Raw genomic sequence first — 24,613 nt, 5'->3', positions numbered from 1 at the left:
TTGCTTTCAGGTGCGGTTCATTCACATAATGGACATCTATTTCTTAGGAGCCTGATTTAAAATCACACAAATCCGGTAGAAGTCAAACCTACAATCTCATGATGCAAAATCAGATGCGTTATCCATTAAACCACCGGCCAATCATGTAACCGAATTGCACCATGGTTCAGCGCTGCAACTAGTAATACACCACCCCATCTAAAATTTCTAAGTGAGAAATGTGTTTTCTACATTTTTATCAGTTTTAAAATATCATATCTTTAAAACAGACAAAGGGTTTGTGTGTCACTCTGAAATTCTGATTGATTTAGAATTCAAAGAAAAAATGTTTTCTTCAACAACGCAGTGAAATTATGACATCTTCACTCTACTTCTCTCTTATAGTAAAGCAAACCTTGCAGTGTGAGCATTTGCTACAGTAAATTAGGTCATGTATCATGTTAAATCACTTCTTCAAAACAAAACATTTCCTGGTGCACGTTTTCTCCATGAAAAAAATACATTTTTCCCTTACATGCTTTCTCGTTTTTTTTCCATCAGAGTACTGAAAGAAGAAAAAAGGGAAAAGCAGTGTCGCAAAAGAACTCCGTCACCCTTGGGAGATGTCAAGCTCATCGGATATGAAAAGTGCCCAATAAAAGCAATTTCTCTTCATTTATCTTAGCTTTAGGGCTGCTATTATGTGTGAGGAGGCAACTTGCTCAGCCAGCAGACTCAGCGCTTACTGAATACAGGTATGTTTTGAGTGTCATGCTGATCGTCTTATAAATGCAAAATAAACTTTTAAAGCTGATAAAGTAATTTGCATGTGGCTACAACATCCCTGGAAGAGAGATTTTATCAGTTGCACATAATCGGTATTTTTTACTTTTTGTTCAGCACTGGAAATATATTTGTTTAAGTTTTCTTAAGAAGATCTCATGAAGCATTGCCAGGACCTACCTTTAGCACTCAATAGCGATATTAATGGAGTAGAAATATAAGATAAATTGATGATCTGAGCTAAAATAGTCCTTACGCGCCTCCTGTAACAGTGTTCGTATTAATAGCAAGTAATATTCTTTTTCAACCCCAAACGTTGCTACTGCATTAAGCTTTGTGCGACCATTAGAGGTTTCGGTAGCTTCTGGAGAGCGCACTTTTCCAAACTGAAACCTATAAGAACATTATTCAAGGTACACCATGTCCCAGAATCGTTCATCAGGACTAGGATTAATATTAATGGAAAGTACTTCAAGATTTAACTGAAATATTAAAAGAGTAGGAAAGCATTTAAAATAGAAAAAATCAGTTTAGATGATATTTAATTTTTGAGAAATGGGCACATACTGTACATCAGCTCAGTGAGCAGTGCGAGGTGCTCTCCTGGAGATGATGTTAAATTAGTTAAAATCATGTGATAGTTGAAAAAGCTTAATACTTAGTGAAACAGCCAGCACAAATGGTTGCGTTTGTGATTATGTCGCTTCTCTACTATAGCAGCGTCGATAAAAGACCCTCTGAAAGCAGTAAAGCACTGCTTTCAACTGAATTCGTTGCTATTTGGAGAAATCCACAAACTCGTGTTTTTCATGTGCTTTAAAAGACAGCCATACTCACCGACAAAATAACGACACTGCAGCTGATTTTTTCCGAAGCACACTTGACCTTTCTGAGCCAAATGATGAAGCTCACCCAGTGAATACTATAGCAGAAGGTGGAGGAAAGTGCAACTTTGTAACTACTGCAACCACAGGAACAACTGCAAGAAGCAGAATCAATTTCCCATCGAATGGTGGTGTTGTCTGAGGTACGCGATGTGAACGTGTGCAGAGAATCCCACAATCTCTTCAAAACTTGGACAAAGTATTTCTGATGGAGCGCTGTGCGGAAAGATTGAATAAGCTTTGCTCCTGCCAATGATTCTGCGTGAAAAAGCACAGCATTCAAGTTTAACAGACAAATGCACCATGCGGCACACTTCGATTCACACTGACTCAAAAGTGATCATGGCAGATGTTGTTCCCTGCATAATGCTGAAGGGACCAAAGAGCATTGCTGTTGGGAACACAAAATGAGGCTTTTTTATGCCTTGATGTTAAGCTGACAAAGACTATCTTGAAACATCTAGTTCAGTCTCTCGACAGACTGTCAGGCAAAGCTTTTACCCATTGAAGTCGCAATAGAAGGAAGGTCTTAACCCACCAACACTTAGCAGCGGCAAGATTCAAACCTAACCCAGCGAAGAAAATGGAGCACAACCCCAGCACTTAGACCACCCAGCCACACTCCCAACACCTTACTCTTTTGGAGAACGTCGGGTGTCAACAGAGAACACCGTTGAAATCGCTGAACTGCCTAGCGGAAACTTTGTCGCCTTCTTCTGACCTGTATTTAATGCGGTTCTCTGAAAACTTGGCACGTTATATCTGTGCTACCTTTATATAGGGCACACTCATAAGAATCATAGATTCGATCACAAGCATCTAAAAATGAGCATGAGAAAATGACATCACGCTATAAGGCTGAATGGCAGCCTTATTTTTTGCTTCTTAACACTGAGATAGTTGGAGATATTTGGCAGCAGTGGGGTTCCAACTCACACCAAGAGACTAGAGCTTTAATCCAGCTCTAAATTAAAAACTGGGTGACTTGTAAGGGCTGGTAGGAGAGGAAAGGAATAAATGCTTCTTTTTTTGATAAAGTCTTTATCTACTAAAAGAAGGAAAGAAATATTTGATTATTATTTTTTCACCAGTTGTTTTGATCAAATTATTGTAACGCAGTGCCATATTAAGGTATAATATGTACATGAACGTCATGTCTGAGTCGATGATGGCAGCTGAGTATCGCTGGAGTACAGTTCATCATGAGTGGGTAAGCCTGCATAATGAGGGAGAAGAGATCGGCCTCTCTGACGCAGTGTCCAGTGACACTAACCTTCTGTCCTACTGTTCTCTGCTAATGTAGAGGGTGAATGTTTATTTAGGTGAATGTAAGGTTTCATTCTTGTAAAATATTTCCAAGCACTTTTTTTGTTGCTGAAAATTAATCTTGTGCATTTGAATGAATTCCAATATTGTCACCTAATTCTATACATTGTTTCATCAGACTAGAACATTGCATATTGATAGTATTTCTTTCCGTTTAAATACTTCAGTCAAAAATGTAGAGAAGGTGCTCCTGTTTTCACCATTATAAGAACTGTGATGCACCAGTAATATTTACTCTCATAAAAGTATTGTAATTGTATTGTTCTGTTCTGTAACAATCTTGAGTGACACAAACCTTCTGTTTTACTGCACTACACTTCTCCAGAGGCCAGTTCAGCACACAAGGATCCTCAGTCAAACAAACACTGCAATCGCTTGATAAACGCCATTTCTCATCCTTTCTCTTAGTGTCGGTGCTACTATTGTATGCAAAGGAGGCGACTTGACAATGAAATCTTAAAGAGAGTCTTCATGAAGGTGTGCGCCGGCAAGCTCTCCACTGGCAATTGAATGGGCTTGTGAAGAAATCAGTCTCATTCAACAACCATACAAATTGCACAGCTTAAGGCACATGAAGCGAAATCTGTGAGCTGATTGACACAAAACAATGTCACTTCACATTATCTGCAAAGTTGTTTTGCTTGTCTGACCACCTCTTCCTACTTTACAGTGAGCACATATATTTCAGTTTCTTTCCCCCATGTGGAGATGTATCCACTGCCAAAACTGCTGTCTGATTATTTAAATTATCTGTAAAACTGTTACATGACTTCATCTAATTGTAAATTTATAAGACGGTCTGTGAGACATTTGTGAGAGTAGCTGAATCCCAGGGCTGGTATGGAATCACACACAGGCGGGTCTTCTGTGTGATCTGAGTCCCACTGCTCAGAGCTACAGACTGGTCAAATGGTCACTATTGTAGACATGACCATCGGACCATCGGCTGCAAATAATCAATATACTGATCATAGTGTCACTACTGGTGTTTATTACATAAATACTATATATAAATAATAAGATAATTTCACACTCATATGTGTTATAAAACATTTATAAACATTTTGGGAGGCTGACATACAGTAAAGAAAGTAATACTGAAGGGCTGGAAGTCCTGGAAAGCGTTAATAGAACCTTCTTGCTTTCGACCTGGAACATCGCCCACAGCTGCCAGATCAGTGACCCCTGAGTCCTCTCACAGAGAGGAGAACCAGGAGCTCTTTTATGTCTCTAAGAGGGCTGGGAGGAAGGATAAAAGGGGGAAATGTGACATGAGTCCAGGCTGTTCTGTCTGATATTGTTCATGTAGCAGCACTGATTGTCTGAATATCTTCTGGTTCTGGATTGTGAGGATAGAGAGCAGTACGGAGTTGAGATCCTGTCTGAGTGTGAGTCTGAGCTATGAATCTGACTGAGAAGAGAATAATGATTTTTTATTCTGCCTGAGAATTTTCCTGAGAATTTTTCTTCTTTTCCAAGTGGTGTTACATCTCCTTCAGAAACTCTGCACAGACTGCCAGAGTAAGAGAAGAGGAGAGAGAGATGGACAGATAAGAGCACACACAGCAAGAGATACATACGTCTTGATTTACTTTGAAGCAAGTGTTCATTTCTTTTCTGGAACAAGTTTTTTCTGAACTTCAAGAAATTCATACAACTTCTGAAAGATAAAATACAAAAACTTGCTTCTCAGGACAGAAGAAATGCTGCAAAAAATGCCAGTGATTTGTGAAAAGCAACGGGAATGTGTCCCTGTGCAGCTGTTAAACAAAGGGCTGGTGGGTCAAACGCACTTAGGGACGTGCTTCAGATTGTGATGATGTAAACATAACCTCCGCTAATAATTGAAGTGATTTCTTCGCAAACCCTCTTGAATGTTGCAGGAAATCTTCGTGTTTTACTCGTGTGCAACTAAAACAAGTAAACAATTCAGTACCTAAGTCAATGTCCAAGAAAAGCATCCTCACGTGTGGATTTTTTCTTTAACTGGCTGTTGGGAGAATTCATTTATACACCCGTTGTATCCTTAGCAAAAATATTTTAAAATTAGAACACAGATTTGTTGGAGAACTTGACAATCCTTGACAATCATTATTAAATGAGCATTATACAAATGTGCGTTGATATTTTTAATATGTACCTTAATTGTAATATATATATATAATTGCTTTGATATGGATGTTAATTTGAAGGAATTGAGGAAACTATGAAGGATCACAGAACAACCAAAGATACATTTGGGCATCTGCTATTGGTAAAGATTAACGAATACAGTAAGTGTGAAGCTTCCACACACACGAGAGAAAAAAAAGTTTAAACTCACTTCATTAGAGTGACGGTGTGTATGGCAGAGAATGGTTTCGATCCATCGACCTCTGGGTTATGGGCCCAGCACGCTTCCGCTGCGCCACACTGCTGACAGCTGTCGCAGCATGATTCAACACAACTGTTCTAATTTGCTTTCTAAAAGTGCGCCCGAGATGAAAAGTCTAAACGGTAAACGCAGACGTCACTTTGAGCACTTGGTCTTTTATAGTACAAAATCACACGCTGCACTACATGGGCGTGTCTTCAAGATCGTTGAGAACCAAACCTTCTGCTTTCCGAGGCAACTGATTCTTTCGTCGTTAATTCACGAATCTTCAATGAAAAACAGTGAAACGAAAACCAAACACGTGCACACTCGCGTCCTAGCGTGAAAGAAAAATGATGGAAGCATTTGAGAAATACTCCTGTAAACTCAGGATTTTGTTTCCTTGGTGGCAACAATACGCTTCTGCAATACAGTAAATGGTAGACTCTGCTTTCAAATTAGCTGCTCCAGGCATTCGGATACAGAAAAACACAGGGATTTAAAATTCAGGAATATGAATGGCCAATTGCTTACAGCTAGGGTTTTTACGTTTTCTTATTTAGCGATTTGTGTATCAATCTTTTAACAATTCATTAAAATGCTAACAATATGTAAAATCAAAACAACAGCACCGTTAAATGCTGGGGAGACAGGTAGTTGTTTTTTTCAATCAGATGCCAATCTCCAATGCTGTGTGTGAGAGCTTACGTACCTTACCTTTTCTCACATTTTCTGACAACTATTCCAAAGGGGCACCCTGTCAGCTCCTAATACTTTTTAAAAGTCTGCCTGCATGTTTGATTATTGTCGTTTTATTTAGAAAAAGTTCAATATTGATCATAACTAAAGAAAATTAGGATCACGAATAAAAAAAGGGCTGAAGATGCGTGTCGCTCTTGAATCAGAGCTGCGCGACACGGGCTTCTGTTCTGATATGATTGTACGAGAAGCAGGAGAAATCTCTTCTCTCAGCTATGGAGCATGAGCTGAATCAGGAGTGAGACATTTCGTATGCTCGTGCATATGTTAACGCATGACCTACATCGTAAAACTAAATTAAAAACTAACATTAAGTTGTCAAATACATTCATTTACATACAAACAAAAGACAGACATAGTAATGATTCTACATTAACGTGTCCTACATAGTAATGTATCGCAGAATTCCGACTAAGTAACTCAGAATTCCGACCTAAAAACTCAGAATTTTGACTTTATCTCTCACATTTGCAACGTCGAAATAGCCCATATTTCATTATCTGTCCTTTTGTTATTGTAACGGATTCGGTTTCTAGCTAGCAAGACCTGGGTTCGAGCCAATACAGTGAGGCACGAAGTAGGGTGGGAGCGGCAAGGGGACAAGCCCTAGAACCCGAATCCGTTACAATAACAAAAGGACAGACAATGAAATATGGGCTATTTCGAAGTCGCAAATGTGAGCGATAAAGTCAAAATTCTGAGTTTCTAGGTTGCAATTCTATGATTCTAAGTCACAATTCAGAGATACCATAGTGCGTTTTTTTTTTTACTCCCTGGCGGAAACGGGCTTCCTTAGGTTCTCAGTGCTGCGAAGCAAAAGCAATCTCTGGAAAATCAGACAATTATCAGATCATGTCAAAAGCTGATCAGTATTTCTTTACTGGAAAACAAAGAAATGCTTGTATTACACATTTTAATATGACATGCAATTACACATGAAAAATAGTCTAACGCAACGGGGGCTCAGGCGGGCGCCCTTGCCGCATCTGTTCGGCCCCTGCACCGTCCGGGGCTCGAACCCGGGGCTTTCGCGTCTCTCTGCAGCGACCTAGCCCCGTGAGCTAAAGAGAGATCTCTCCACAACCCAGTAGCTGTGGTCCTGCTATCACAGGGAAGGGCGGTGACGTCACCCGCTCTGGTACGCCGGCTCTTACACACAGTGCTTGTCGGCCGTAAGCGTTACAATAGTAAAATTATTGTTGGTACATGTTGATAGAACAGCCCCCTCGATAAAAGAAAGTGTGGACGGACGTGTCGCATGTTCCGTACTCTGTCTGACAGCGAGTTTAACACACTGTCCTTGGAAATTAGAAACTAATTGAACAATAAATTAATCTGAGCAAATTTTACACGTGTGGGTGATTTAATTCTGTCGAAATTGCGTGGAACTCCTCCGCTGAGGTCAGATACACACGGGAAAGTGTTCAGGAGGCTCCACAGAGTCCCGCCTCAGACTGGAATCAGGTCCTAATGAGACCCTGATAACAATCCGAGTCTCTGTGTGTAATTGATTGTGTTGATTGAGCGGTAGTGTGACCAGGTGTGTGGTAGCAGGTCCTGCCAGTATAAAAACCTATTCACCGCATTCACACTTTATGCTTTCTTGCTTTAACACAGTTTATTGGTTTACTTATTTTACTCCTGTAGCAATTTAGCGGGACGTTAATTTGGCGATGCGCTCGTTTCTCTTTATGCTGTGCCTGTACGCAGGGGCTGGGCTCCCCGCATTGATCTCCGCTGGGCCAGCTGGCTGGGACTCTCGGGGAATTAGCGCTCCAGGCCGACCTCCCGGCTCTCGAAGACACAGCCCAGTCGGAGGACTTGAACCTGGCAGATGCGCCCTCCGAAGACCTGTCTGCAAGCGAGAACGACTCGCGGTCCTTGGCTCCCGACTTCCGCCGCCTTCCCGTATCCAGAGACGCGTACTCGCCCTACTTCGACAAGGAGAAGATGAAGCCCGAAGCCGGCAGCCGCCCCTTACCCGCCTACATCAAGAGCGTCCTGTTTCCTCCCCAGCGAGGGCGGCAGCCGGCTCGCCCGGCCATCGGGGGCACCAGAGGAGTGGCTGTGTGGTGTGACCTCAGCAGGATGTACGTGAGGGTCAGTCGGCTCCTGTTCGGCTTCAGCTGTCGGCCATCGGAGGTGACCTTGGGCAACTGCAGCGTCAGCCGAACCACACGCAGTTACTTCTACTTCATCTACGGGCTTCACGAGTGCGGCCCCGAGCGATCGGTAAGCGGGTCTTCATCTACAGGCAGTGTATCGATGTGAGCTGTAGGGCCAGTGTCGGGGTTGCCTTTCCTGGGAATATCCCTTCCTCTGTGAACCTGCAGGTTGTCCAGGGCCGCCTGGTGTACTCCAACACTCTCCGCTATGCCCTGCCCTCCTCCAGTGTGCCTGTGCATCGCTTCATTCCCTTCTCTGTGCCTGTCAAGTGCTCCTACAACAGGTAGGCAGGGCTCTGCTGCTGAGAAGCCGCTAGGAAAGTGTCCAGATGCCCCTCATCCCCTCTGTCCTGCAGGTTCCACTACTCCTACAAGGTTGGCTATGTCCCCACATGGGCCAGGAGAAGGACCTTCTTCAAGGACCTGAAGAACAAGCACAGCTTTGTCCTGCTCACCACCAACTGTAAGCTCCTTGAGTGAGTGGCTCCTCCTGCCTGCAGGGGGTGCTGTGTGCAGGTGTAATTCTCGCTCTCTCCTAAGGATGAGTACTTCCTGGGTCAGCCCATGTACTTCTAGGCCACTGCCTACTTTGCCACAGTGGAGCAGAGGCTGTACATCCACTCGTGTTACGTAATGGAGAAACCGGACCAGCACTCCCAGCCCCGTTTCCCTGTGATCGACAACTTGGGGTACGGCCCCTTCTGGGAGGAGAGGTGGGCAGGAGCCCTGAGAGCCTGCAGAGGTTCATCCTTGTCTTTGTCCCCAGGTGCATGGTGGATAGCAAGGCAGATGGCTGCCTGTCCAGGTTTGTCCCCTCCAAGCAGAAGGATGTGCTCCGCTTCACAATTGATGCCTTCCTCTTCCAGAAGAAGCTGTCCAGGAAGGTACTGCTCTCAAAGGCTGCTCAGCCTTCCTGCTCTACTGATCCATGGTCTGCTTTCACATCCATGATCTAGATGTGAACCAGACTGTGACAGCTGTAGTGCCTAGAGCTGCCAGCTTGCCTTCACTGATGGCAGAAGGTCCTTCTCTGTCCCTCTATTGGCCTTGATCCCTTAATGCTGTGACCTTCCCTCTTGCAGCATGAAGTGACTGAGCTGTACATGCACTGTGGCTCTTGCTAAAGCAACACCAGGGACCAAGTCCTGCACCTACAACAGTGAGGCTAAGAGGTACTTCTGCAAGGAGCCTGCTGAGGGTGCTCTGGGACATGCCAGGTGGAGGCCTCACCTGTCCTCCTCTCCTCCAGGTGGGAGGAGCTGTATGGTGACCATGAGGTCTGTGCCTGCTGTGAGTCCGGGTGTGCTGGCAGCCGGAATGAAGGTGGGTCTGGTTCTCTATCCCTTGTGGATGCATCTCTGCCCAAGAGACAACCATGCTTGGACAACTGAGGAATGATCCTGTGCTGGACAAAAGGACTGTGTAGATGAGTAGACTGTGGGTCTCTGGGTATAGCAGATCCCTCAATCCTGGGTGTTCCTTGTCCACAGGTACCAGGAGCCTGGTGACCAGTAGTCGGGTGGCTGTGGCACCAGTAGAGGGTCCTCTGGATGTGGGAGCTGACTGGACTGAGGATGAGGAGGGAGACCCTCAGAGCTCCAGTGAAGATGCTGAGAGCACCAGGGAGGATGTGGAGGGAGCAGAGGACTTTGGAGATGTTGGCCAGTGGACAGGTAGGGTCTGGCAGGAGGAGCCCCTATAGGGGTGGGTGTCCTGCAGTGTAGCTGGATTGTTCTCCTTCTTCCTCCCCAGGTACCTGAATGAAGGCTCCAGCCTGGCCCTTGTGACTCTCCTGCCTCCACTTGCCTTGTAATGGCAACATCTCAATAAAGCTGTGAAAGACCCTTCTGCTTGCCCTTGTTTCTTTATGGTTTATAGGCTTGAATGGGATGGAGGAATTCAAGGGAAGTGAGACCCATTAATCAATGGAAGTATTTGTGGGGGGGGGGTTCCCCTTTCAAGAATGCTTTTTGTATTGCTGCCAATGAGGACTGAAAATGGCTGGAGTAATAAAGCACTGTACTGGGGGAAGATAGCTGCATTATTCCTTGGGAAGGGCAGTATGCCTTTTTTTTACTGGGGGAGAGACAGAGGTGTTCAATATACTGGAGATCCTCCCATTTCCGAGAGGCGTAGTGCTTCTGGAGTGTGAGTTGCTACTGAAGTGCCCAGTAAGAGTGAGATCTGGTGTCCTATTCTAGGCTGCACACACTGTCTAAAATAAACACAAGGAAGGAATTGTCAACAGGGGCTTGGTGTAAAGTAGGCCTTCCCTTCCTTAGCAGAGGAACAATACTGGTGCACAAACATCAGTGAATAATGGTGCAGTTAGAATCTCGGAGGTCTTGTCTTCTGGGTGTTGGTTTCACAGCAGTGGTATTGGACAGTCATGAGGAGTATTAGGATTGAGACTGGAGATCCCAGCACTTGACTGGGAAGACAGGTGTTCACAACCACCTCTACCAGCAGCACAGACTGTGTAGATTGAGACTGAATGCTTACTACACAAAGCCTCTCCACTGTTTCAGTGTCCTGTGTCATGGATTTCAAGTGAATCCTAGTCTTCCTTTGTGACTACAATTTGCACAAATGATGGCCCACTAACTGTCAATTTTTAGCCCTACTGCACTGCCCTATTAAAGCTTCAAGGTTTTAGGACAAACTATTTTATATAATGGTTCCAAAGGTGGCTTCTCAAAGTACTTGACATAATTACAATTAGAATACACAGGATAAAACAGTTCCAATAGACAGAGGAGACCATGGATGGTGGTACTAAGGAAAGTAGAAGCAGAGGGGTAAAGAATGGAACCAGTTCAGTAAAGGCTCTTCTACAGAAGAAGGTGTTGAGTCTGAATTTGAAGGAGTTTAGGGAAGGTGACTCTGGTATCCTTGGGGAGAGAGTTCCAGAGCTTGGGTGCATAACAGGAGAAGGCCTTGTCACTCATACAGTGTAGACGGGCTTGGGGGACAGTTAGGAGACCAGAATAAGAAGAGCAAAGGTTATGAGGTGGGGAGTAGGGTGATAATAGATCAAACTGCTACTGAGGTGCAACTGAAATGTGACGGCATGTTCTACAATTTATGCAAGAAAGGGTAATGTTAGGCTTTTATGGACCGTTGGTACAACAGCAATGCTCAAGGATTCATTTCTAATATTGAGGACAATGGGTTATATACCCATCGTTCTTACCAAAGGATCAGAGACCTTTTGCTATATAAAAAGACTCCTTTCCACCACTAATTTATACAGGTTTGGTTCATTTGGGTTTTATCATTTAAACATTTAAGTGAAGTCATTGTCCTGCTCGCAGCTGAGCCCGACACACGGTACAGTCTGGTTTCTGTCGCTGGGCACTCACCCTGCGGTCCATATGGGTCCTAATGCCCCAGTATACGGCAGTGGCAATTTCCCTAAGGAAACAAATACTCCACATTAGTCTGAATGCCACATTCTTCATTGGTCCCATAACATCACAGAAATATAAAAACAAAACTACTCACTCTTTAATCTCGTCTAATCCAAGACACACCAAATATCACAGTCTTCTTTTAACACGCGTGCTGTGATTCCTCTATGTAGCAGAAATGACAACCGAGGAGCCGAGAGATCATTTCAGCATTTCGCGTCTGAACGGAAAACACAAAGACCAACTTGGAATGACTTGCTTTTGACGCTTTTCAAAGCATTCTTTGTGCACGACAACTGCGCCACCAAGCAAACTACATAAATATGAGAAAACGCGCAAGAGAGTTGTCACTCAGAGTGTCGAAGGGTCGATGTATACTGGGGCTCAGTTGAAATACAACGTCAGGACTTTTCTGAATTATGTCACACAAAGAGAGCACAGCCTTTTCCGCCCTGCCACATGTAACTTGGTAACTCGCCATGATCGTATAGTGGTCAGTACTTCTGGCCGCAACAATCCGGGTCACGGGAGAATAGGGGCGTCTGCTTTTACTACTGCACGAATTAAGGCAAAAAAAAGCCAATCGATGTGAACGAACGGCGCTTTACAGAGGAGTACTGCCTGACTGGATCGTTGATGAACGACAGAGGCCACTCCGACCTCTTCTCGGTTTTCTTCAATGACTTACTAAGGATCTCCTTCACATTCGCCCATGCAGGGGAAGCCAGTTACACCAAAGCAAACGCAGGAAAGTGCATTTCAAGCAGAGACCAGGAGGGACTTGTTTACACCGAGAGTGGTCGGAGAATGGAACAATGCGCCCAGCCCTGTTGCTGGAGCCGATTCTTGATGAGATCTTGGGCTCACTAAGAGGCCCCCGCTGGATGCTAATCTTTCTGTTGTTCTTGCAGGTCCTCCGCTGCTTTTGAGCCGACAGAGCTCGTCCTGGTCTGTCGGCACAGCCCAATTGCAAATGATCGGCTCCGCGTACAGAAGGAACGTGCATTTGGTACAAGAGTGCATGAAGGCACCGGAAACACATTGGGAACAAATGACCGGTCGCTCAAGACCTCTGTGAAGTACAGGAGCGTGCAAAACGAGGCTGTTTCCGCCCGGTCTCGAACCGGGGACCTTTCGCGTGTTAGGCGAACGTGATAGCCGCTACACTACGGAAACCTGCAGGGACCGCTGCTGGTGTCTCGCTTGCGTTTCGGGCTGAGAGAGGGACGCGTCACTTTAGGCAGGGGGCGCTGGAGAGAGGAACAATGGGCGCGATAAAACAAAATGCTGAAACCCGGGATCAAACCAGGGACCTTTATATCTTCAATCTAACGCTCTCCCAGCTGAGATATTTCGGCGGTGCGGAAAGCACACAGCCACCTGCTCCAGCCTTCCTGTGTTGCGGCATGAGCGCACCAAGAGGAGCGGGAGAGTGTTGCAGGAACGTCACTCAGAAGGAAAGGAACATGTGACTGGTCGCTCAAGACCTCTGTGAAGTACATGAGCGTACAAAAAGAGGCTGTTTCCGTCCGGTTTCGAACCAGGGATTTTTCGCGTGTGAGGCAAACGTGATAACCGCTGCAATACGAAAACGGTGAGAAAAGGGACCCCCCAGCAGTGAGTATTCAACCTTATTGCATTACTGCTCCCAACCAATTGATATCAATTTAATTCCTAAGGGTTTTGTACTTGTTTTGAGTATCTCACGTAGAAGTTGTAAACAAGTTCAATTACGAAACGGTCTAAATGAATGATATACCGAACTTATGTCCTCTTGATATGTGTAACTCTTTGTAACTGAATGAATTTATATCTTTTGTTTTCTGATAACCCTTACGATAAGATCTGTTAAGTTTGCATGCATATTCTATATATTAACAAATGTATCCTCGTGTATTAGTACCTGTGTGTGCGTTGTTTGAGTTATGTCGCATGGTTGGATTCTAAGACCATTAAAATAATCAATTTTGTGATGTACTGCCACAAAAATAATTGTCCCAGTAAATGCCCAAACCCCTACAGAACTGGTGCCTTGTGAGAGAACACTACAACAGTGTGTGATATCCTGTCCCAGCCTGAGGAGCAGACAGCGAGCCTGTCTCTTAATAATACTAATAATACAGTGTGTGATTCCCTGCCCCAGCCAGAGGAACAGACAGTGAGCCTGTCTCTCAATAATAATACAGTGTGTGATCTCCTGTCCCAGCCTGGGAAACAGTGAGTCAGCCTCTCAATAATTATAATACAGTGTGATCTACTGTCCCAGCCAGAGGAACACACAGTGAGCCTGTATCTAAATAATAATAATACAGTGCGTGATCTCCTGTACTAGCCTGAGGAACAGACAGCGAACCTGTCTCTCAATAATGATAACCTAGTGTGGAATGTCCTGTCCCAGTCTGAAGAACAAACAGTGAGCATGTCCCTCAGTAATAATAGAACAGTGTGTGATCTCCAGTCCCAGCAGGAGGAACAGACAGTGAGTCTGTATCTCAATACTAATAATACAGTGTGTGATCTCCTGTCCAAGCCTGGGGAACACTGAGGCTGTCTCTCAATACTAATAATACAGTGTGTGATATCCTGCCCCAGCCTGAGGAACAGACAGTGAGCCTGTCTCTCAATAATAATAATACAGAGTATGACCTCCTGTCCCAGCCTGGGGAACAGTGAGCTTGTCTCTCAATACTAATAATACAGTGTGTGATCTCCTGTCCCGGCCTGGGGAACACTGAGGCTTTCTCTCAATACTAATAATACAGTGTGTGATATCCTACCCTAGCCTGAGGAACAGACAGTGAGTCTGTCTCTCAATAATAATAATAGAGTGTGTGATTTCCTTTCCCAGCCTGAGGAACAGACTGTGAGCCTGTCTCTCAATAATAATAATAGAGTGTGTGATTTCCTGTCCCAGCCTGAGGAACAGACTGTGAGCCTCTCTCAATAATAATAATCCAGTGTGTGATCTGCTGTTCAAGCCCAAGCGAAGACACAGTGAGCCTATCTGTCAATAATAGTAATACAGTGTGTGATCTCCTGTCCCATTCTGAGGAACAGACAGTCAGCCTATCTGTCAATAATAATAATACAGTGTGTGATCTCCTGTCCCAGCCTGAGAAACAGACAGTGAGCCTGTCTCTCAATAATAATAATACAGCATGTGATCTCCTGTCCCAGCCTGAGGAACAGACAGTGAGCCTGCCTCTCAATAACAAGCCAATGTGTGATCTCCTGTCCCAGCCTGAGGAACAGAGAGTGAGCCTGTCTCTCAATAATAATACAGTGTGATCTACTGTCCCAGCATGAGGAACAGTGAGCCTGTCTCTCAATAATAATAATACAGTATGTGACCAACTGTCCCAGACTGAGGAAATGACAGTGAGTCTGTCTCTCAATAATAATAATACAGTGTGAATTCCTGTCTCAGCTTGTGGAACTTACAGTGAGCCTGTCTCTCTATAATAATAATATAATGTATGACCTCCTGTCCCAGCCTGGGGAATATACAGTGAGCCTGTCTCACTATAATAATAATACAGTGTCTGATCTCCTGTCCCAGCCTGAGGAACAATGAGCCTGTCAATCAATAATAATACAGTATGTGATGTCCTGTCTTCGCCTGAGGAACAGAGAGTAAGCCTGTCTCTCAATAATAATAATTCAGTGTGGGATCTCCTGTCCCAGTCTGATGAACAGACAGTGAGCCTCTCTCTCAATAATAATAATACAGTGTGTGATCTCCTGTCCCAGCCTGAGGAACAAACAGTGAGCCTGTCTCAAAATAATAATAATACAGTGTGGGATCTCCTGTCCCAGCCTGGGGAACAGTGTGCCAGACTCTCAATAATATTAATAATAATAATACAATGTGATCTACTGTCCCAGATTGAGGAACAGACAGTGAGCCTGTCTCAATAATAATACACTGTGTGACCATCTGTCCCAGACCGAGGAAAAGACAGTGAGTCTGTCTCTAAATAATAATAATACAGTGTGGGATCTCCTGTCCCAGCCTGGGGAACAGTGAGCCAGACTCTCAATAATAATAATACAGTGTGATCTACTGTCCCAGCCTGAGGAACAGACAGTGAGTTTGTCTCTCAAAAATAATACAGTGTTATCTCCTGTCCCAGCCTGGGGAACAGACAGTGAGCCTGTCTCTCAATAATAATAATACAGTGTGTGATCTCCTGTCCCAGACTGAGGAACAGACAGTGAGACTGTCTCTCAATAATTATAATAATACTGTGTGAGCTCCTGACCCAGCCTGGGGAACATACAGTGAGCCTGTCTCTCTATAATAATAATTCAGTGTGGGATCTCCTGTCCAACTCTGAGGAACAGACAGTGAGCCTGTCTCTAAATAATAATAATAATACAGTGTGTGATCCTCTGTCCCAGCCTGAGGAACAGACAGTGAGCTTGTCTCTCAATAATAATAATACAGTGTGTGATCTCCTGTCCCAGCCTGAGGAACAGTGAGCCTGTCAATCAATAATAATACAGTATGTGATGTCCTGTCTCAGCTTGAGGAACAGAGAGTAAGCCTGTCTCTCAATAATAATAATACAATGTGGGATCTCCTGTCCCAGCCTGGGGAACAGTGAGCCAGACTCTCAATAATATTAATAATAATAATAATACAGTGTGATCTACTGTCCCAGCCTGAGGTACAGTGAGCCTGTCTCTCAATAATAATATAGTGTGTGACCACCTTCTGTGGTCTGTTTCAAATCCGCCCGCGATGAGACACCGAGGAGAAATGAAGAGCCCCAGTCGCGCTAGAAAATCACCCGGGAAAGAGACTTTCAATGTAGGAAAAAAAAGTCGTTAGTAACAGACATAATATGTTTGTTTTGTTTTTTTAATCGCTGCGATGTGTGACTAAGCTCATACGTGTCCCCCGTCACTACACTGGGGCATTAAGACCTACACAGACCGCAGGGTGAGTGCCCCCTGCTGGCCCCACTGAGAGGTCGTATCCCACCTCCTCCGCTCTCTGTGAAAAGCAGTATCTTCAGGCCCTGACATCCCACCCCTGCCACTCCCTGCGTAAAGAAGTGTCGTATAGCCCTGACACCCAACCCTCCGCTCTCTGCATTAAGCACTGTCGTATAGCCCTGACACCCACCCTTCCACTCTTTGAATAAAGCAGTGTCGTCAGGCCCTGACATCCCACCCCCGCCACTGTCTACGTAAAGTAGTATCGTCAGGGCCTGACATCCCACTCCCGCCACTCTCTGTGTAAAGTAGTGTCATATGGCCCTGACACCAATCCCTCCACTCTCTGCATAAAGCAGTGTCTTATGGCCCTGAAACCCTCCCCTCCACTCTCTACATAAAGCACTGTCGTATGGCCCTGACATCCCTCCCCCGCCACACTCTGGGTTAAGCTGTGTTGTCAGGCCCTGATATCCCATCCCCGCCACTCTCTGTGTAAAGCAGTGTCATATGGCCCTGACATCCCACCCCCACCACTCTCTGTGTAAAGCACTGCTGTATGGCCCTGACATCACACCCCCACCACTCTCTGCGGAAAGCACTGTCATATAGCCCTGACACCCACCCCTCCATTTTTTGCATAAAGCAGTGTCGTCAAGCCCCGCCACTCTCTGCGTAAAGAAGTGTCGTATGGCCCTGACATCCCACCCCCACCACTAACTGTGTAAAGTAGTATTGTCAGGCCCTGACATCCCACCCCTGCCACTCCCTGCGTAAAGAAGTGTCGTATGGCCCTGACATCACTCCCCCACCACTCTCTGCCGAAAGCACTGTCGTATAGCCCTGACATCCCACCCCTCCACTCTCTGCATAAAGCAGTGTCGTCAAGCCCTGACATCCCACCCCCACCACTCTCTGTGTAAAGCAGTGTCATATGGCCCTGACATCCTAGCCCCGCCACTCTCTGTGTAAAGCAGTGTCATATGGCCCTGACATCACATCCCCACCACTCTCTGCGGAAAGCACTGTCGTATAGCCTTGACACCCACCTCTCCACTCTCTGTGTAAAGCAGTGTCATCTAGCCCTGACATCCCACCCCCTCCACTCTCTGAATAAAGAAGTGTCGTATGGCCCTGACACCCACCCCTCCATTCTCTGCATAAAGCAGTGTCGTCAGGCCCCGACATAACACCCCTCCACTCTCTGCGTAATGCGGAATCGTCAGGCCTTGACATCCAACCCCCGCCACTCTCTGCGTAAAGCAGACATGTTACAGACATTTACAACAAAGACATATTATAAAATATTGACATATACTGTAGGCGGCTGGAGCATTATTGGGAGACAGACTCACTGTTCCTCAGGCTGTGACAGGAGATCACATACTGGGCTGCCAGATCAACTGAGTTCCCTCCTCCCTCTCCCAGTAGGATTGGGACCCGTTGTGATTCTGGCAGGTGTGGGAACTCTGGGATTAGATTTCTGAATTTCGGGAAGAATGTTTCTCTAATCCCAGAGTATCTGTCACAGTGCAGTAGGAAGTGCACCTCTGTCTCTATTTCTCCCCGCTGGCAGTGGGAGCACAGCCTGTCCTCTCTGGGCAGCCAGGTCTGCCTGTGTCGCCCAGTTTCTATGGCCAGGTTGTGGTCACTGAGCCTGTACTTCGTCAGGGTCTGTTTCTGTTTGTTATTTTTTATTTTGGTCAAATATTCAGCTAGTGTGTATTGTCTGTTTAAGGTTCTGTAGCATTCCAGTTTATGTTGTGTTTGTGTGTGTGTGTCCAAGTGTGTGAGATATTGCTGTTTGATCTGTGCTGTGATGTGGTTGAGTCTGGGTTGTGGTGCTCTAGCAGTGCTGTCCTGAGGCTGGTTAGTGTCGGTGTCACTCACTGCGAGTGTGATCTCAGCAGAGTCTCTGTACTCTTGGGACACTTGACTCACCTGTCTCTCTCTTTCTCTCCCTGTGCTGTCCCTTTCCTGCCCCCTCTCTCCCTCCTCAGACTCCAGCTGGAGGAGGTCCAATCACCACCTCCTGTGAGACAGAAGAAAAATAAGGTGGGTAATGCTCTGAACCTCTCTTTACTCCTGTCCAGTGTCCAGTCAGTGTCCAGTCAGTGTGTCTGTATGAACCCCTCTCTCTCTCAGTGCAGTGTTCATGTACTGGAGTGTCCAGTCAGTGTGTCTGTATGAACCCCTCTCTCTCTCAGTGCAGTGTTCATGTACTGGAGTGTCCAGTCATGTGTCTGTATGAACCCCTCTCTCTCTCTCAGTGCAGTGTTCATGTACTGGAGTGTCCAGTCCGACTCTTAACGTGACTCTCCTGTCTCTGCTTCAGAAGCGCTGGTGTGTCTTTTTAAACTCCCTGAGCTGCGTGTCGGTGGAGACAGATGATCAGGACGAGCCGATGGAGGAGGCGGAGACCGTGGGTCAGGAGAGGAAGAGCGAGGGAGAGGAGGAGCAGGCTGCCGGGAAGGACAAGAAGAGGAAGAGGAGGTGCAGGTAAGCAGACAGGGGGGTGCCGCCCGGTCGTGTCTGTTATTCAAGGAGGAGTCTCCTCTTGCTGTTTGATGTCATGGTGACGTCTGTGTCTGTGTCCCTCACACCTGCAATAACAATATTCTTTCCAGGTTCCTTTCCTGGTTCTGTGCCAGCTAAGATCTGGACTGGACTGGACTGGAGCTGAGGGACGCCAGACTGGACTGCACTGAAGCTGAGGGGCCCCAGACTGGACTGGACAGGAGCTGAGGGACACCAGACTGGACTGGACTGGACCGGAGCTGAGAGACACCAGACTGGACTGGACTGGAGCTGAGGGACCCCAGACTGTGCTGGACCGAAGCTGAGGGAACCCAGTCTGTGCTGGACCGAAGCTGAGGAACCCCAGTCTGGACTGCACTGGAGCTGAGGGACACCAGGTTGGACTGGAGCTGAGGGGCCCCAGACTGGACTGGACTGAAGCTGAGGGGCCCCATTCTGGACTGGACTGAAGCTGAGGGACCCCAGACTGTGCTGGACCGATGCTGAGGGACCCCAGTCTGGACTGAAGCTGAGGCACCCCAGACTGCACTGGACTGAAGCTGAGGGGCCCCAGACTGGACTGAAGCTGATGGGCCCCAGACTGGACTGATGACCTTTTGTTAAGCATCAATAAAAAATTTTAAAAAAAAATCTGTTTAGCTTTTGGTTTTTTCCCTCCCCCCCCCCCCAAGGTTGCTGCTGGGAGAGGTGTGAGTGGGGCCAGCAGGGGGGGTTTCTGGAGAAGAGTAGGGGTGTTACCCCAGTGTCCTGGCCTGATTCCCCCCCTGGTCTTGACCCATCATGGCTTCCTTATCACCCCCCTCTCTGACATGGCTCCATCCCTCTGCTCTCCTCCCCACTGAGAGCTGCTGTGTGCTGAGCGGACTGGAGCATCATCCAGGTGGGGGCTGCACACTAGGGGGGCTGGAGGGGATCCCCCTGACCTGGGAGGAGCTCTGAGTGGAGAGTCCAGACTTATTAATTATTATTATTATTCGTGCTGCACTGGGTTTCAGTCCTGGCAGTGAGAGGGGGACTCTGTGATCAGTACAGATACTTATGACTGTCTAATAATACACAATAGAAATGGAAAACAGGGTAGCGCTGTAGTCTCTTCGAAACGTTTTGAACTGCCAGAAGAAGTTTTCACAACCCGGACTCGTGAAGGTACAGGTCTTCTCCCTTCGTCCGGAGTAAGGTGAGAGGTCACCCCCTCGGGGCGCAGTATCCCCGATGCACCCCCCCACCACCACCACCCAAAACGACACACACTTCTGTGATGATTGGGAGACCCCGGTTTGTCCAGACCCTGCGGTGGAGGAAACGACCCGCTGGAGAGAACACGCAGACTCCACACAGAAGGGTCACCTCGACATTTATTCCAACAGCAAAACAACACCAGAGAGAAACGGTCTCCGAAAGAGAAGCGTACACCGGGAAAAACACGGCGGGGTCATTACAAATGGGAATAGGAGTTCTTTTTTTCTTTTTTTTCCTGACATCAGTTGTATCTTGTCCTGGTGATTTCTCCCGTTTCGAACGGAGTTTAGTGTCGCGTTTCTACTTTATTAGAGAGAGGCACTGAACTTCGGGGAACGTGACATCCACCCAGTATTACTAGTAGGTTGATAAATATAAATGTTATTTTTCCCCCCGTATTATACCTTGCGAAATATAACGATGGCCAACTCCTTAAGTCGAAATTTAAACCCTTCTCACGCTACAAGACAGTCCGTCAACATCGCCGCGGCCCGAAGCGCGATCTTTGGTATGACGTTGGCGGAAGGGGTTTGGGTAAGTACGTCACAGCCGCAGAAAGCCCCTATAACGTGAGAGGGGTGCGGCGAGGGTCTCTTGGGGGGGGGGGGGGCGCCCCGCTCGTCGTCGGCACCGGCGCCGCGTTCTCTGCCGCCGCCACCACCGCCACCACCGGCGTCGGGCCGCGGGCCTCACCTGGAGGCAACACCGGCTTCTTTTAACAGATCACCTCGGGAATCGGGAACAACGGAGCTGTGTGCGGCCGTCTGTACGGAGGGGTTCAGCGCGGGGGGGCTCCGGGCTCGGGTCTGGACCCGGGGGGGGGGGGGGGGCTGTCTGTGTGGAGTCTGCATGTTCTCCCTGTGTTCTCCGGGTCCAAAGACAGGCTTTTGGGCTAATTGGCTTCTGGGAAAACTGGCCCTGGTGTGTGTGTGTCCTGTGATGGACTGCTGTCCTGTCAAGGGTGTGTGAGTGAGTGTGTGTGTGTCATGTGATGGACTGGTGTCCTGTCCAGGGTGTGTGAGTGTGTGTGTCTGTGTGTCCTGTGAGGGACTGGTGTCCTATCCAGGTTGTGTGTATGTATCCTGTGATGGACTGGTGTCCTGTCCAGGGTGTGTGAATGTGTGTGTCTGTGTGTCCTGTGAGTGACTGGTGTCCTGTCCAGGGTGTGTGAGCGTGTGTGTGTCCTGTGATGGACTGGTGTCCTGTCCAGGATGTGTGAGTGAGTGTGTGTGTGTGTCCTGTGATGGACTGGTGTCCTGTCCAGGGTGTGTGAGTGTGTGTGTCTGTGTGTCCTGTGATGGACAGATGGTACCCAGCCTGGACACCCATGAGACACTGGCTTCCTCAGAAGACTCTCACGGAGGGCACACTGTCCCTAACCCGGGTCCAGAAGAAACTACAGTGATCTATAATTCCTGCGCCTCGGAAGGGTTTATGAAGTCCGGCGGTTCGGCGTCGCGCTCCGCAGCTCGAGCTTCGGTGCGAGGCAGGGCGGGAGGGAGTCGATGTGGCCTCGGCGCCATCTTTGCTGGTGAGTCAATTGTGACCGTTGCGGTACAATAAACCATCAAATAACCTTTTCCCACCCCGACCAGTATTTCTGTCGCGGCCCACGTCCCTTACAATCGACAAACTATAAAAAAACAGTAGCCCTTCGCAACATTACACGCCATTTTTTATTTTAAACGTCCGTTAGATACGCAGGTGGCTCGATACCTGTCTTAACCTCGCCGGCGTCTTTATACCGGCAAGTGAATTTTATTTGGGGTCCCTCAGAATTGTGACAGAAATGTCAGTGAACCACAATAAAAAACTAAACTTTTTTTTAAAGGCGATGAATGGATTTTAAGAGTAACCGTGTAGCGACTGACGTAAGGAAAAAAAAGTAGTCTTTCTCTACGAAGAAGTTTTGGTACAGGACTTTCTTTAAATATCAGTTGTGCATAGCGTTTTACAAAAAGTTGATGATGATCTTGGAGATAATTGCAAAGGAAAATTGAGATAACTACCAAAACATTACGTGTGAAACGACAGGACAGAACTTTGAACCCACAAAGAAACAAAGGTATGAAATATTGCCTCGTCATGGGGGGTTGATAATTGTAATAAGTGTTCCTAATTTTCGTAAAGAAATGTATATTATGGGAGTCACACGTGAGATTTAGTGTATATACGTTTCATATTGTGCATATATACGGGGTTAAAAAGTGGAATGAGTATGATTATAAACTCGTGAGTCCTATAATCAGATAATTTTTGAACAAGCTTTGATTAGACAGGTGAAAAACAACACCAGATCCTTTTTTTAAATATATTCTCACGTCTGAATATCAGCTTCTCCCCTCTGGCCAACATTTCAGGGCTCCCAGATGTAGATCCCAAATTGAAACAAATATTCATTTGTTACCCTTATTAAAACAGTTAATAGAAGTGAGTGACCAGTGTAAATAAAGGTGGGTCAGTGTAAACTGTTTATTCTGGACCAGACTTCGTCATGTGTGATATGTCATGACTTCTTATATTAAGTTTTATCTTTATATTTAGTTATACATGTGTAATAGATGCGATGTGTGTCCATAAAAAGTTTTCTCCAGGGGAAAATCAAGTTGGTTTTAAAACCGTGTTTCCTTTTTAGGGTACGTTTGCATTCCAAGTGTGGGGTTTTTGCCTTTTTATCATATTTTGGATGTGAATCCGTGGTATTTTTGCAGAGACAAGTTGCTTTTCTTATACGCGGAGGGATCTGCTCGTGAGATGTCCGCTTGGTCCATTTCTGAGCTCAGTATAAGGTGTAGAAAGCATGACTGTCATCATAACCCGCCTCTCACCCTGGCCCGAGCCTGAAGCATGCCCCCTAGTGCAGGGTTAGAGGTGTGGAATAATGTTGTGACTATTGCTTCATCAATAACATGCTGATTGCATGTTTCTAGATGGGTATAACAGAGATCTCAACTACTGAGGGGCCTTACTAATAATTGCTTACACTTATATAGCGCTTTTCTGGACACTCCACTCAAAGCGCTGCACAGGGAATGGGGAATCCCACTACCGCCACCAATGTACAGCCCCCACCTGGATGATGCGACGGCAGCCATAGTGCGCTAGAACGCTCCCCACACAGCAGCTCTCAGTGGGGAGGAGAGCAGAGGGATGACGCCAGTTCAGAGAAGGGGGTTATTAGGAGGCCATGTTTGGTAAGGGCCAATGGGAAATTTGGACAGGACGCCTGGGTTACACCCCTACTCTTTTCGAGAGACGCCCTGGGATTTTTAATGACCACAGAGAGTCAGGACCTCGGTTTTACGTCTCATCCGAAGGACGGCGCCTGTTTACGGTATAGTGTCCCCCGTCACTATACTGGGGTATCAGACCGCAGGGTGAGCGCGCCCATGCTGTCCCACTAACACCTCTTCCACCTCTTATTAGCCAGTGAAAAGTGGTAGCTTCCTCAGAGACACCGCAGGAAGACAGGAGTTTGTGATGAAAGTTCAAGAGGGATGGCCACACCCTTGTTCGGTCAGACTCGGCTGTCGATATTTTAGCAATCACTCCTGACTCCTCTCCTGAAACACTGTCAATACTGCACGTGATCCCCCTCTCTCCCTCGCGTCCCTCTCCCACCCCGTCTCCACCTGTGTAGCTGCCCCCCCTGGTCACTCCTCCTCGCTGTGCAGGGGGGGTCCCAGCCTCCTCGTCCTCTGGCCAGGAGCCCTCAGCCAAGCGGGTTCAGCCAGATCATCACTCCATGATCCTTTCAGTATGCTAAATTCCTGGTGTTGTTTTTTTTCTCCCCAGAAAACTGACTGTCCGCCCCACCTCTGCGCTAAGTGGGCGAAGAAGTCAGGTTCCAGTGTGCCTGGTGTTTACAGGTAATACTTCAGACTGGTCGGCCTCACCTCAGGGTGTCTGGGCGTTTGATATTATACAGTTGCAATGCTGAGGCCTGTGACTGTGATGCTGTAAGGCTACAGGAGTCTCTCTGGAGATCCTGAGTGATTTCCGGCGTTCGTGTGGAAACACAGCCCCACCCTCCCGCAGTGTCCAGTCCGCAGAATTTCCTGGAGACGTGGTCTCGCCGATGGGCAACCCCGCCAGCGAGAGACTAGCTGAGGCAGGATGTTCTGTACGGTTCAGTTAATTAGACGCGCACAGATGTTGAGCTCATCGTCCTTTTAATTGTGCCATCTATGCTAACTGTAGCCGAGATCGAACCATCAAGGTGACAGATCAATAATT

The 24,613-nt window shown here is 46.8% G+C and overlaps 1 protein-coding gene and 1 non-coding gene across 2 annotated transcripts; one reads left to right on the top strand and one right to left on the bottom strand.

Moving 5' to 3' along the window:
* The first annotated feature begins 6,736 nt into the window (after positions 1-6,736).
* LOC138243383 (zona pellucida sperm-binding protein 3-like) lies at positions 6,737-8,825 on the top strand. Its single transcript, XM_069198949.1, has 5 exons — positions 6,737-6,760; positions 7,831-8,316; positions 8,418-8,533; positions 8,606-8,624; positions 8,790-8,825. Exons 1-5 carry the CDS (start codon positions 6,737-6,739, stop codon positions 8,823-8,825), a joined length of 681 nt encoding a protein of 226 aa, XP_069055050.1.
* A 3,937-nt stretch (positions 8,826-12,762) lies between these two features.
* On the bottom strand, positions 12,763-12,835 carry trnav-aac (transfer RNA valine (anticodon AAC)). Its single transcript has one exon. It is a non-coding gene; the product is annotated as a tRNA-Val (tRNA).
* Positions 12,836-24,613: the final 11,778 nt, after the last annotated feature.

Source organism: Lepisosteus oculatus, chromosome 14 (assembly GCF_040954835.1).
Source record: "Lepisosteus oculatus isolate fLepOcu1 chromosome 14, fLepOcu1.hap2, whole genome shotgun sequence".
NCBI lineage: Eukaryota > Metazoa > Chordata > Actinopteri > Semionotiformes > Lepisosteidae > Lepisosteus > Lepisosteus oculatus.
This window is presented reverse-complemented; position numbering and strand designations above follow the sequence as displayed.

Coding starts and splice junctions, on each gene's coding strand:
- LOC138243383 (XM_069198949.1), top strand. CDS start 6,737: ATGGGCTATTTCGAAGTCGCAAAT. Junction 6,761..7,830: donor GCTATTTCGAAGTCGCAAAT/GTGAGCGATAAA, acceptor CCGCTGGGCCAG/CTGGCTGGGACTCTCGGGGA. Junction 8,317..8,417: donor AGTGCGGCCCCGAGCGATCG/GTAAGCGGGTCT, acceptor GTGAACCTGCAG/GTTGTCCAGGGCCGCCTGGT.